Here is a 12,107-nt window from a genome sequence, read left to right as displayed (position 1 = left end):
TCTTGACTAAGATTTTTAAATCCTTTAGGCTCACATGGTTTCATCGAAGTAATATTTTGTGTGTAGTTGATGCTCGCTCAGCCTCGAAACTGCTTGTTGCATATCAATATACTACTATAGATATATGCCTAATCCAAGGACGTGATCATAATACAAAAAAAGACAAAAACTGCGGCGACTGCCGCCAAAACTCTGGTGGTATCTAGAATCGAAAGTCCGGTCTCTCCGTGCGCCAGGCACATGATCTCTATATGATGCTGAATTCGACAAAGGGGATAAGAAGGTATAAAAAGAATAATTGGTATAAAAGCCGCGTCCTGTCCTACTTCCGCAAAATTCAAAACCGTCTCATTTGTATAACTGTAGCGTCGAACGATCCGTGTGATGGACGGGTCCATTTCATTGTGGTGACCCTTGCAGACGGGAGTGTTGACTTGACGTACTTGCAGAAGGTACAATGACACCCAGTACACAGTCGTCAAGATGCTCGTAGAAGTCCTGAGCAGTACTGAACCCGTTCTTGCATATGGAGCACCTTGCTTTTGTGCCTACCGGGTCCTCGCCCCCAGGCAATCTGTGGCCACTACTATGACCTGTCTGATCAACCTGGTGGGCAGCAGTCAAATGTCGCTTAAAGACATCCGCACGCGTAAACACCTTCTCGAAAGGACTTCCGACTCCAGGGCAGAATGGGCACACCATCGACCCACGGTAATGAGTAAGGGCGTGGCGGTTCTTGTCGTACTTGCGTGCAAATCCTTTTGTATGGTATTCGCACGTCACAATCGGGCACTTTTCGGGCCTCTCTTCTTGGTGTGTGAGCATGTGCGAGGCCAAGTCACGGAATTCTCGACCACAATCCGGATGGGGACACCTCGTTCGGTTTTCGGCAGGTCGTCGAGATGGACTGGCTCGTTCAATCGGCATTGACTGTTCAGTAGAACCTGAGGAAAGAAGTGGCCCCAGTGCTGCGGTCGGCGGTTGGGCGTCAGGAATCATGGGAGCTTGATGAGACATCGAGTCTCTGTAGCTGGCTGGTGTGGGAAACTCGTCCATGTCGTCTTCGCCACTGGAAATGTGCTCGTCTGGCACATCGATTGATTGTCGTACTTCCCGCATCCAATCTTTCAAAACACTCATGGATGGCCAATCACCACTGGCCTTGCCTACCCGATGCGGCCGGAAATGCGCTCGACGAAGATGTGCGGCAGCGTTGTAATATGCACCATAACGCTTCTGTGCCAGACATGCTTTGCACCTCGACAACGGTATGACGGGCTGCGGCGAGGAAGACAGAAGGGTTTTGGGCTCTTTACAAACCCATCGTTTCACAGTGGCTGAATGTTTGGCATCTATATGGCGCCGCAGCTCATGATCGCCCCGAAACCCGTCCGGGTGCTCGTTGCACTTGTCGCAATATACACGTCGTAGTGATGTTCGGCGAGAGGATGGCTTCAATCGCGACGGCGAAATTGGCTCGCCCCCTGAAGGTCGTCTAGATTCTGGATGGGGCGACATGTCATCACTTATTGTGTGTCTGCGAGCGCGTCCCGCTATATCGCCTGGCAGCGCGAATTGACCTGGTAGTGAAAAGTCTGACCGTATTCCAGGGGGTATATACTGCGAAGATGAGCCTACCAAGCCCGTCGACAGTGGAGGTTTCGAAAAGGGTGGTCTGGGCATATTTTCTGCTTGTGCTGAAGACAAGGCTCTTGAGCTTCTGAACCCCAGAGAATGTCTACCAGGCATAACGAACCCGTTGAATCCATAATTGGGTGTTTCACCTGCACCAAGGTTCATGAGAAAGTCGATGCTTGAGAAAAGGTGCCTAGGAGGCCAGTATTCGCGCCTGACGATTCGAGCGATGTTGCGGACAATAGGGTCATCGGATTCCGAGCTGTTTGCCAATGGATCGTTCGAAGTATTGAATAAAGACACTAGCGCCTGGTACACGCTTCGGATGACCTGGTCCGGCCTTTCTGTCGGTGTTGTACCTGCGTGCGACGGATCATTTGCCTGGAAGGACCAAGCAAGGTCAATCAAAATAGTGTCCACAGCACTAAAGATGCAAAGAGAGACAAAAACTCCTAGCCATTGTCTGACGCCCATACTTGGCAAGTTTGAGGCTGCGAAATCCAAGGAGACTAGGTACCGTCGTGTGCATTCCCTTAAGAGCACATTTCGTTCAGACGAAGGCCGACTATCGATAGGGGTCCGGGGAGGAAAGCTGGTCTCGATTCGTAGAAGAGGTTTCGGTTGAGATGCATCATAGTAGATGATCTCTCGTAATAGTTGTTTTGCACGGAAAAGAGAGGGATGTACCGTTTGTTCTTCTTCTCGCGACATGGAAAGTTGACCGCTGAGACTCAATAACTCGAGAAGATCGAAGGAAACGCCTCGAAAACTCGGACTAGAAGCAATGAGCTGGAGAACAGGTGGCGGAGCTCCTTGATCATGGTAACCCGGTACTAGTGGTTGGTTCACACCTTCACCAAAAACAGGCTCCCCATCTTGCCACCAGAACGTATCTTGGAAATCAACTCTCCAAGCAGGCCTTGTAGCAGCTGAAATAGTAGGGTTCTGTGCCAGTATTTTATCATTAATGCTTCCCCGGCGGGGATTAGAGGGCGTCAACGGCGTGTGGGGTTGTGACCAAGCAAACGACCCTACTCAGATATTAGCCAGAACAACGATTCCAGTGAAAATAGCTCATACCTTGGAGCAGAACATCGACAAGGGAAGTGACAGATCCACGATAGCATCCAAGGATACTCCAATGTATCTCCGACTCTGACGAAGACATTCCCGAGCAGCGGGAACACGGGTTATTTGCGTCACACTAGGATGGTAAGCACCTGGTTTCGTCTGGCAAACGGCCAGAAGAGAGGTACTTACTGGTCTATTCGAGGCTCGACACCGGAGACAGGGATCGTTATTACGGATGAGCTTGAGCTCGCCTATAGACTTTAGGCGATCATGTCCCACACGAGCTCTTTTTAAGGGAGGCAACTGGGGGTCGGCTGTCGTTTCCTCGTTGCCTCTCGGCAGGACAGGTTTGGGCTCCGAAAAAGAAAAGCTTGAGCCGTGGCCCCTTCTTGTTGTCGCTGTAGAGGCGGTTGATGGTGTCGGAAAGGGGAGAGGGGGTAGGCCAGCCGTTACAAGCGTGGCCGGCGGGTGAATAGGTGGTAATCGATCCCGGGGTACAGGGCCGGCGCCTTTCCCTGGGAGGTCGGAAGTGTTTGAGGAGCCATCGGCTTGAATAAATAGTTCTGAATCACTCGAACTTTTTGTCGAGTGTAACCGAATGTGGTTGTCTCGTTCCAACTGGGTCGAGAATCCATAAATATAGTGAGCGCATTGTTCATACACACACTTGAAAGAGGCCCTCGTAGGGCTAGACAATGACGTAGAATCTGGTAAGGGTAAAGAGTGAGTTGCTCGGTCATGATGCGTGAGATGATGATCGAGCCATGATGAATATCCCTGTGGTGGCGGGAATGTAGGTGAACGTTTCAGAGTGCGGACAACGTCCATGTCTATTTCGTTAGCTTGACTCTCTTCTAATAACAGACTTGAGTTGCATGTTAGATCACGCAAAGCTGGGTCAATGGCTTACTCTGTTGCCTAAACGCGAACTCGAGGCATTCGCAACGATACTGAAGAGCTCGGGCTTCTTCAGCTTCAGAAAGAGAGGGAACATGTGACGCAATGCCTACAACACAACACACAATCAGAACACACCTCAAAACATACACCAAAAGTGCAAGACACGAGTGGTGTTGGCAGCACTCGGAGAGGGAGGGCTGAGCCAGACGTACCGTAACGTTCGACAAGATTCTCGAGGGTGCGGAGTTTGTGCCGCAGCATATCAACCTCGAGAGCGGCATTGAGAGTGACATGTCGGCCTTGCTGGTTTGGTGATGGTGCAATTGGCTCCGACCCAGTGCCAACATCAAAGTGAGGTCGCTGACGTTGGCCGGCAATATCAAGATGGGACTCCAGGTCGGATAGGCCCCGTGGAGTGTAATCATCCCGGCTCATATCTAGACCAGATCATCTCATCTCGTCCAGAGTCGACTTTTTAATGAGTTCCTGTTATATCGGCTTGAGATGTTGAGCATGACTGGTCCCTATCCCAAGAAGTTCGCTGGCCTGTTACTGCTCACACATGCCAGTAGCCATTTGTCGGTGGTACACAACAGAAGGTGGGCAACCGTCGCCCGATGTAGGAGGTGGGCGAGAAGAGATGAAAAGAAGAATCAACAGGACGAGAGATGAGGCCCCCCCGGACAAGCAATATCAAAAATCGATCCGGAGGCTCTCGTGGAGATGTTAGGAAATCAAGACGAATGAACGAGCCAAGATTTATCAGAGGGCACGAGCGCACGACATTACATTGTGCTGGGCCCTCACCCCCCATGGGCCCCGGCCATGTGAGGCACAGCGAGGGAGTGAGGGCAAAGAGCGAGCCAGGTGGGGCAGAGCTCCCCCGTCGCGGCAGATTTGGAGATAGTGCCGACAACGATGCGGTGCGGTCTCTAGGCCTGGATCCGGCTGGAGCCCACAGGAGACCGGGTATGAACTGCGGGTTGCAAGGGCGCCTGGGTACGGTACAATACAGTACAGCGCCTTGGATAGGTCGCTGGAACTTCATTTGGAGGTGCTTGTTTGTCCCAACACGATAGAGTGAGATGTGGCCGTGCTACTTGGCTGGAATTGGCACAGTATCTTGCAGGCCCTTGGCCCCAATGCAACACAGTACGTACACAGGCGTGTCAGTCTTGTTCGAAGTACTCCAAGGACATAAATTCAATGACAGACAGCGGGGAATCACCCACCAACCGGGTCCTGGCAAGAGCCACGAGCCCAGGCTTGAGGGCGATTCCAACACCACAACCCTGCGCGAGCTGTTCGTCCCGTTCGCCCTGCTGGCCCAGCTCGCCCCCTCGTCTGTAAGCTATGCTCCATCACAGACAGTGACCCTGTCATGGTAGCCTTGTCGAGATATTAGCACCGTCTCGGCCGTAACCTTGTCTCGGAAGGTGGTCAAGCTATGGCAACCATGCAAGAGCGTTTGCTGATGAGAGGGTCAAGAGCTGAGCATGGTCTAGCCAGCTGTGGCTCTCTGTTATTATTCGATACCATTGTTTATTACGAATAGAGTAGAGAGGCTGCAGGAACTGAGACTAGCTAGGTGTAGCTCAAGCTGTTGCTGTGGCTGTGTACGTGCAGCAAGTGCTCTTGTCATAGTAGGCAAGGTGCATACACACCACACACGTTGGTCCCTAGCGTTGGTATTGTCTTTGTTTGATATTGCTTCTTTTCATATTTTGAGTCGCAGCACCATGTCTCGTCGCAACGTGGACAACTTCAGTACGCGCTTAATCAGCCCTCCATTTCGTCTCGTCTCTCATCGAAAACACCTGGTGGGGCCCATGTCGTCTGTCATTCTGGCGGTAAGAATCAGAGAACTTTTGGCGAGGTAACAGGGCCAATTTGCCAGACAAAATAGAACTCTTGACTTCTCTGTTCTGTTCTAGATTAGGCTTGGCTAGGTTTGAGATTGTCCAAGGGAGAAAGATTGCCAGGATGATGTGGCAAATGCGTCTAAAAAGTTCCGGCCGAAACCTTCGGGGTTGGTTAGTCTACCACGCTGGCTCAGCAAACAGATCTAATAATGGCAAGCAAGCAGGCAAGGTCAGAAATGAGACGAGTGAGCAACAACAGGAACACAACACGAAAGGTCATTGACGACAAGAAAACCACCCAGCAGTAATGGCTGCTTCTGATGGTGTCACCCAGTTCGCCCCTGCGGTCAACGCTACTGCAGCTCTGGAGCTTGTGCTGTAGGTATGAATTGCTCTGGGCTGGGGACACGCTGCGATGTGCTATTGCAGCTCCGTAGTGTGCTGGGTCTTAGGTCCATCATGTGTCTCCAAAGGTACGGTCATTCCCTGCCTATAAGTGATCGGCTACGACGTTGCGAGATCAACGGAAATTTGTGTCCTTGGGGAGGACTGATTGAGTATTTGGTTGCCGAGATGACAAAGTTGAAGCTGAGAGGCGAGGGCTGAGGCGACATGCGACATCCTGGGCCGAGTCCAGCACATAGCCGGGACAATTTACCCAGCTCCATGGCAATGAGCTGGACCAATGTGCTGCAGAGAGCAGGTACAGAATTAGGTGAGAGAGCGATGGAGATAATACTGGATGCCACTAACCTAGGAGGACCTGGGTAGGTAGCTTAGACACCCCTGGCCCTGGCCCAAGCTCTTTTTAGAGGTTGTCATAAATCAATCGGAACGGGAGGGGCCTGGCTTAACCATCCCATTCATCCAGTGAGCCAGCATTCCCTCCAGCATCTGGTCTTACCATTATTTCTTAGCGTCCCTCGCCAAGTCCAGGTGGGAATAGACAGAGAGGTGCATCGCGGTGTAGCACAGTGAGTGAGCTGATGGGATTATCTGTCTGACACCCAGCTCTAATTCTGGGAACAATGACAGCCAGAACGAGACGAGACGAGACGAGACGAGACGAGACTGTGGCCGTAAAGTGAAGTGAAAATTGTGGATGCCAAACCAAAAGTTGATGTCGATGTTGAGTCAATGTGGATGTTCCAATTCCAGTCTTGAATAGTAGGAAATGGGCCGTACTCCTTCCCGACTGGAACTCAAAGTTTTGAAACTGGCAGGAGTAGCCAATAGGGGGGGGTAGCTTCTTCAACCCTGCACCAAAAATGCCCACATCAACGGTTCTTAGACAGTTGCAAGGATGTCAGTCTTTTAGCGGCCACGCGTGCATCGCAAGTGCAAGTGCAATCGAACGTGAGTGGAAAGTGCAGGACAGGGAAAGTGACAGCCAAGAAGATGAAGAACCCAAGTGAGGTGAGAGGGGGGGGAGGAAAAAGCAAGCCACAGCCCAGCCCAGGGCAACGTCTAAGCGCCCCCGCTTCTTCAACCGTCCGTCGACAAAGCCACGAGTTTTGGAAAACCCCGGCTGACCCTTCATCTCGTTGATGTTCGAAGCTAGATACTTGCTCGTACCTTAGTAGCCTAGGTTAGTACGCAGAAAAGAGGTCCACGTCTGGATTCGTGCGACATATTACCTGCAAACAGCTGCATGTCTTCTACTTACCCACTACTACCTGCGTACAACTGGTCTGCCCAGGTAATTACAGTCCCTTATCTTATTACCGGACCTGTTCCCTGTCTCACAGCTGGTCTGGCTTGGCCAGAATAAACATGGGTCACAATCAAGCTCTTCAAGCTCCTTCCTTGCCCTCTTCGGATCAAATGAAAAGCTCCATGCGGTCTGGGCTAATCTCGATGTCCTCAAAGGAACAACAAACCTGCAATTGCACATGTACAATCTACGCATGCTGATCCGAAAACCAGCCCCTGCTGCATACTTGTCTACCTAGATAGATACCTACCTGCCTAGGTAGAAGAGCGAGTTTGGATACCAAGTGCCTGTGACCATGCCTGTGCCAATGGGCAGCTTGGAAAAGAGGCGACAAGTACAGAATAAAATTCTCATCTCAGTAACATACTGCCTGGTACTTACCTTTTAGGTACCAGGGTACTTTCATGCAGTAGGTACAACCTATCTGCTCTGTACATACATGCATGCACGCTTTCTAGGTAGGTATTCAACGGCCCCAGCCTGCCCCGGGCTCGATGTGACACTACGTCGTACCTTACCTGGCTTGCTACACATCATGTAGGTAGGTACTTTTATCTCTCATCTCTCCTAAGCCAGCCACGTCTACCTCTCCCACAAGCCACACCATACAAGTATATACCTTGCTACTATACCTGACCAAGGCAAGGCAACGCACCGCAGACAACCGCCTGTTGTCTCTAGCCATCTTAGGATAACGCCCCGGTTGGTCGAGCGGGTGTGATGGACGCAAGATGCTGCTTCTGGTGATGCACCTGTCCCTCGTGCTTTGTCCTGTAAGAGTGCTGCCGCCGACTGTAGGAGGACGATTCCAATCATGCTCTCGCCCAGTGGGTTCGAGATACACACGTACAGTAAGTGGACTGGCACGGTCCGAAACAACTCGGTAATGAGAAGAGGCAAAGTAGAGTCATGCGGTAGACACTACAACTTCATTATCAATAACGGCAGGGTGGGTAACTACCTAGGTAATGAGGGAAAGGACACAAGTACTTGAGTTATTAAAGAAACGCCAACTTGTGCGTGAAGATTTGTGTCTATATTAAAAGATGCAGTTACAATAATGGCGTAATTATACTAGTCATGAAGACAGGACAGCTGGTTCATAACCTCCTGCCCGCTTGTTTCGTCGTCGTAGCTAGCTGCAGCTCATGTTGAATGGCTTTATCCCTCTATGCCATTCCATATTCCGCTGTTGAGCTTTCTTTTGTCTATGGTCGTGACCCGATAAACAAGTAACAAAAAAAAGATGAGAGAAGAAATCGAAAGAGGAGGTTTAGGCGCGACCAGCACCGCAAATGGGCATAAGATTTCGGGAGCTGTCATGAGGATGACAGTCAAACAATGAGGAGCGCAAATGGGGGATGCGAGCTTGGAACGGGAACGACAAGGCCACGCTTGCCGAGCAAATAACCCAGAACTGGATCCGTAGAGAGGGACAAGGAAAAAATTTCGCCTTCCCCTATGTTCCCATTTACTCGGCTCCCCGCCTGCATTGGCCACTAAAGCCATTGTCGTCGTCGCTTGTCGTTCAAGGATGAGCATCTGTCACCGGCTCCAATCCCTGGCTTCGATTGTCGCCATGCCATGCCATGTCGTACCGTGCCTACGGGTCCTGTGGGACTCATCTACTCGTTGCGCCACCACGTCTGCTCCCTCAATGGCATTTCTTGGCCTGAGGCTTTTCGGCTACCATCCTCCTCAGCCTTGTATGCCCAGTACTCGCCCAGACGCAGCTCAGCATACTGAGCATAGTCAAAGTCAATCTTTGAGATGACGGCTTGAATTTGTGACCAGATGCCCCAGTAGAAGCCTGGCACTCCTCGGTAGGCATCGACTTCAATCATAAGCTTGCGCACTTCCTCTTCCTGGTCAACACTCTCGCCTGTTAACGCAAAATAGGACTTGATGTACTCCGTCACAAAAGCGAGTCGCTGGTCCTGTCTGGGGACGGCTGCGTAATCACAGTCGTATCCCGCCCACTCTGCAAAATGGTTCGCCACATCAAACGCGGCAGGCGAAGGAGTAGCATACTCGTAGTCGATGAAGTCGACTGTAGGTGCAGCATCGTCATCTTCGTGGATGATAACGTTGGCACATAGCAGATCACAATGTGCAAATACAAGCTACCAAAACTGTCAGCTATTTGATGCTACACAAGGTGTGGAGCTCATCAACATACCCCGTTCTTGCCAAGGCCAGGCCGTTGACTCAACTTCTTTACCATCTCCTCCAATTCGGCTTGCAGCAGGGCTTGCCTTTCTCGTTGAGCCTCCGTATCAGTAGGCAAGGCAAAGATCCATTTCTGCATGGTCGTCCACATGTTAGGTGGAGGCTTGCCAGGAGCAGTACTATCAATTTGTTCTTGACGGGACCTGTCGCCATCTCCATTCACACGGCCATTGGCATGACCGTTGGTAGAGGCATTACCGTTTACGTGCTTGTCATCCCGGGCGTGGTTTGGGTCTGGCAAGCAAGGGACAGTCGCGTGCCAGTGCGCGAGACGTCGGGCAATGGCAGATAGGATAAGAGGTTCACAGAGATCCTGGGCGCGGGCAGGCTTGCCCAGGATATAACGGTACATCATGCCATTTTTGAAACGAGCAAGCAACTGAGTAGCAAGGCCGTGCTTCATGAGTAGCTCATGGTTCTCAGCCTCACGTTCACGGTCAATGAGAACGGCAGTTCCATGACCATAAGCACGCAGCAGAATGGAATCTCGGTCAACATCAAGCTTTGACATGCCAGGACGGCGGTTGATGGCCTTTAAAAGAGTGTTGGTGATGCCATCAGTGAAGCGCACAAAGTCGACATCTGAGTCTTCGCTAGCCCAATCCGGCATGAGAGTCAAGATGAGTTTGAGGGCCGAGTCGTGTGATTCATTGTTGTCATAGGCCAGGTCCAAGAAAGGAACATGGCCAAAATCGAGGTTGGCTGGTGAGGATGTCATGGTCACGCGAGCGCAGTGTAATGATGTGCGAAGAATAGGGTAGTGAAACCGTCAGAATTGCAAGCCAAGAGGTAGGTAGGTATGTACCCTGGGTTTAGATAGGTAGGCACTGAAGAGGAAGGGGCAAAATAAGTGATGAAAGAGGGGATAGGGATAAATGCAGAGGCGAGAGGTCGAGGCACGTCCTATGGTGGGGTCCTGGACCAGCGGGTCTGAAAAGGAAGGAGAGAATAGTAGAGAGGCGGATGAGAAAAGTCGGTCGGTCTCGCTACTCCAATTGTTGATCAGGCGAGGCCAGATCTCAAGGCTGACGATGGTTCTTTTGAGGGTAGTCGTAGAGGGAAACGAAACCTGGATGGAGGTGAAGAAGAAAAAAAAAGGGTGCTTGATGTCTCCCAGGGGTTCAGGGGCGGAATGGAAATCCGGGGACGTCCAAGATAAGGCGGCGCCGGCGACGGTGTAGTTGCACAGTCAGGTCGTACCGCAAGACGGTGGGGATAGGGGTATCGGAGGCTGAAGGAGAGAGTTCCGGCCGGGAGCGAGACGGAGATGTCGGCGAGGACGGAAGGATAGGTAGAAAATGATATGTCTGGAGTGTATTCGTTGATATAGAGAATATTGCGGCGACGACAGTGAAGGGTGATGGCGATGGGGGGTTGAAAGAAAGCACACGACCTTTTGCCCTTCCAGTCAGACGTTGGTACAGTGGGCGCGCAAAAGTTCCGACCCGACCCTAAAATTCTCACCAAAAACCACTAATTTTAACTGCAATTTAAATATACTTATAAAGTAGCTATAAATATATAAAAAATCTAATAAAATACTTTCGCCTTTTATCTCTATATAAAAACTTTAAAAGAATTTTTTTAAAGTTTATTTCTATTTCAAATAGAGGTTTATAAATAGGGAACCACTTTAAAAGTAAATCTAGCATAAATCTAGCATAAATCTAGCATTAAAATTTAACCCCTTTATTTTAAAAATTTATAACTAAGGCTATATAAGCTTAAAATGAAAATGCTCTTAAAAATATAATATTTAAAGTAAAAAAGTATTATATAAAAAATACTATATAATTTCTTATATTTTAGAAGTATTTCTTTAAAGAGATTTAAAAAGTAGAAATTAGTGGTCTTTCGCAGGGAATTTTGAAACGGGTTGGAACTTTTGCACGCAACTGTACTACTACTAGGGATAGTGAGCACCGCGCCTCAACTCGTGTAGTTTAGTGTGGTGGCAGTAATAATTGAATAATCGCCTACCTAGTCTAGAGCTAAGGCAGACGGGACGAAGCGGTGTTGGTTTTGTAGGCAGGAAGAAATGGAAGAACGAGTTGCGAGTGGGACAGCCTATATCATTGGTTCCATGGAAAGAATCTCAGTGCCGTTATCCGCCAGAGTTTTCAGACGAATTACACGAGGGCTCTGTTGTCTCGTGTCACACGCAAAGTCATCCAATCCAGCTGGTCTGAAGTTGAGGTACCAAGTGTAAGCGATGGACACCTAAGCATCACGTGGAGTCTTTTGTTGTATTAAGACAAAGATTCCAACAAAGAATAATCAATAGTAAGTAGGTCTCACTCATAACAGTTCAATGGTGCGTTTCCAACAGATGAGATTACCCGTCAAAGCTTCTAGACCCAAAATCACATGCCCAATAATTGATTCAGTTGCGTTTGTGGTTTTGGTTTTGATTTGATTCGTCTCTAGGGTGCTCGACCATCCACTAAAGCGATGTTTGTGACTGGGGTGGAGAAAGCAGCATGTAAGTGTCGGTCGGTGAAAAGGACAAGTAGAGGGGAGAAAATAACATCAAGTGATGGGAAATGAGAAATAATTTTGTGCTGAAAAATACGCCTTCGCGCCACTGATATGCGAGTTAAATTTCCCTTTTTCTTACGCACTGCTGTGTAATCGACGAGTAACATGCCTACTGACCGATCTGCATACAAGACAGGTATTGATTACCTACCTACTAC

The 12,107-nt window shown here is 49.8% G+C and overlaps 4 protein-coding genes across 4 annotated transcripts; 2 read left to right on the top strand and 2 right to left on the bottom strand.

Annotated features, from left to right (window-relative positions):
* Nucleotides 1–399: 399 nt before the first annotated feature.
* Nucleotides 400–4,041, bottom strand: FGSG_01310 (uncharacterized protein; the record flags this gene model as incomplete). Its single annotated transcript, XM_011318794.1, has 5 exons — nt 400–2,580; nt 2,716–2,865; nt 2,896–3,560; nt 3,617–3,712; nt 3,819–4,041. 5 exons carry the CDS (start codon nt 4,039–4,041, stop codon nt 400–402), a joined length of 3,315 nt encoding a protein of 1,104 aa, XP_011317096.1.
* Nucleotides 4,042–4,349: 308 nt separating this feature from the next.
* Nucleotides 4,350–4,685, top strand: FGSG_11930 (uncharacterized protein; the record flags this gene model as incomplete). The annotated part of the gene is made up of 1 exon (XM_011318793.1): nt 4,350–4,685. The coding sequence occupies one exon, from the start codon at nt 4,350–4,352 to the stop codon at nt 4,683–4,685; it is 336 nt and encodes a 111-aa protein (XP_011317095.1).
* Nucleotides 4,686–5,345: 660 nt separating this feature from the next.
* On the top strand, nt 5,346–5,850 carry FGSG_11929 (uncharacterized protein; the record flags this gene model as incomplete). The annotated part of the gene is made up of 3 exons (XM_011318792.1): nt 5,346–5,482; nt 5,541–5,635; nt 5,774–5,850. The coding sequence occupies 3 exons, from the start codon at nt 5,346–5,348 to the stop codon at nt 5,848–5,850; spliced, it is 309 nt and encodes a 102-aa protein (XP_011317094.1).
* Nucleotides 5,851–8,807: 2,957 nt separating this feature from the next.
* On the bottom strand, nt 8,808–10,129 carry FGSG_01309 (uncharacterized protein; the record flags this gene model as incomplete). The annotated part of the gene is made up of 2 exons (XM_011318791.1): nt 8,808–9,305; nt 9,362–10,129. 2 exons carry the CDS (start codon nt 10,127–10,129, stop codon nt 8,808–8,810), a joined length of 1,266 nt encoding a protein of 421 aa, XP_011317093.1.
* Between the last annotated feature and the right edge of the window lie 1,978 nt (nt 10,130–12,107).

Source organism: Fusarium graminearum, chromosome 1, assembly GCF_000240135.3.
Source record: "Fusarium graminearum PH-1 chromosome 1, whole genome shotgun sequence".
Lineage (NCBI taxonomy): Eukaryota > Fungi > Ascomycota > Sordariomycetes > Hypocreales > Nectriaceae > Fusarium > Fusarium graminearum.
The sequence above is the reverse complement of the archived record's forward strand: the minus strand, read 5'-3'. Positions and strand labels throughout refer to the sequence as shown.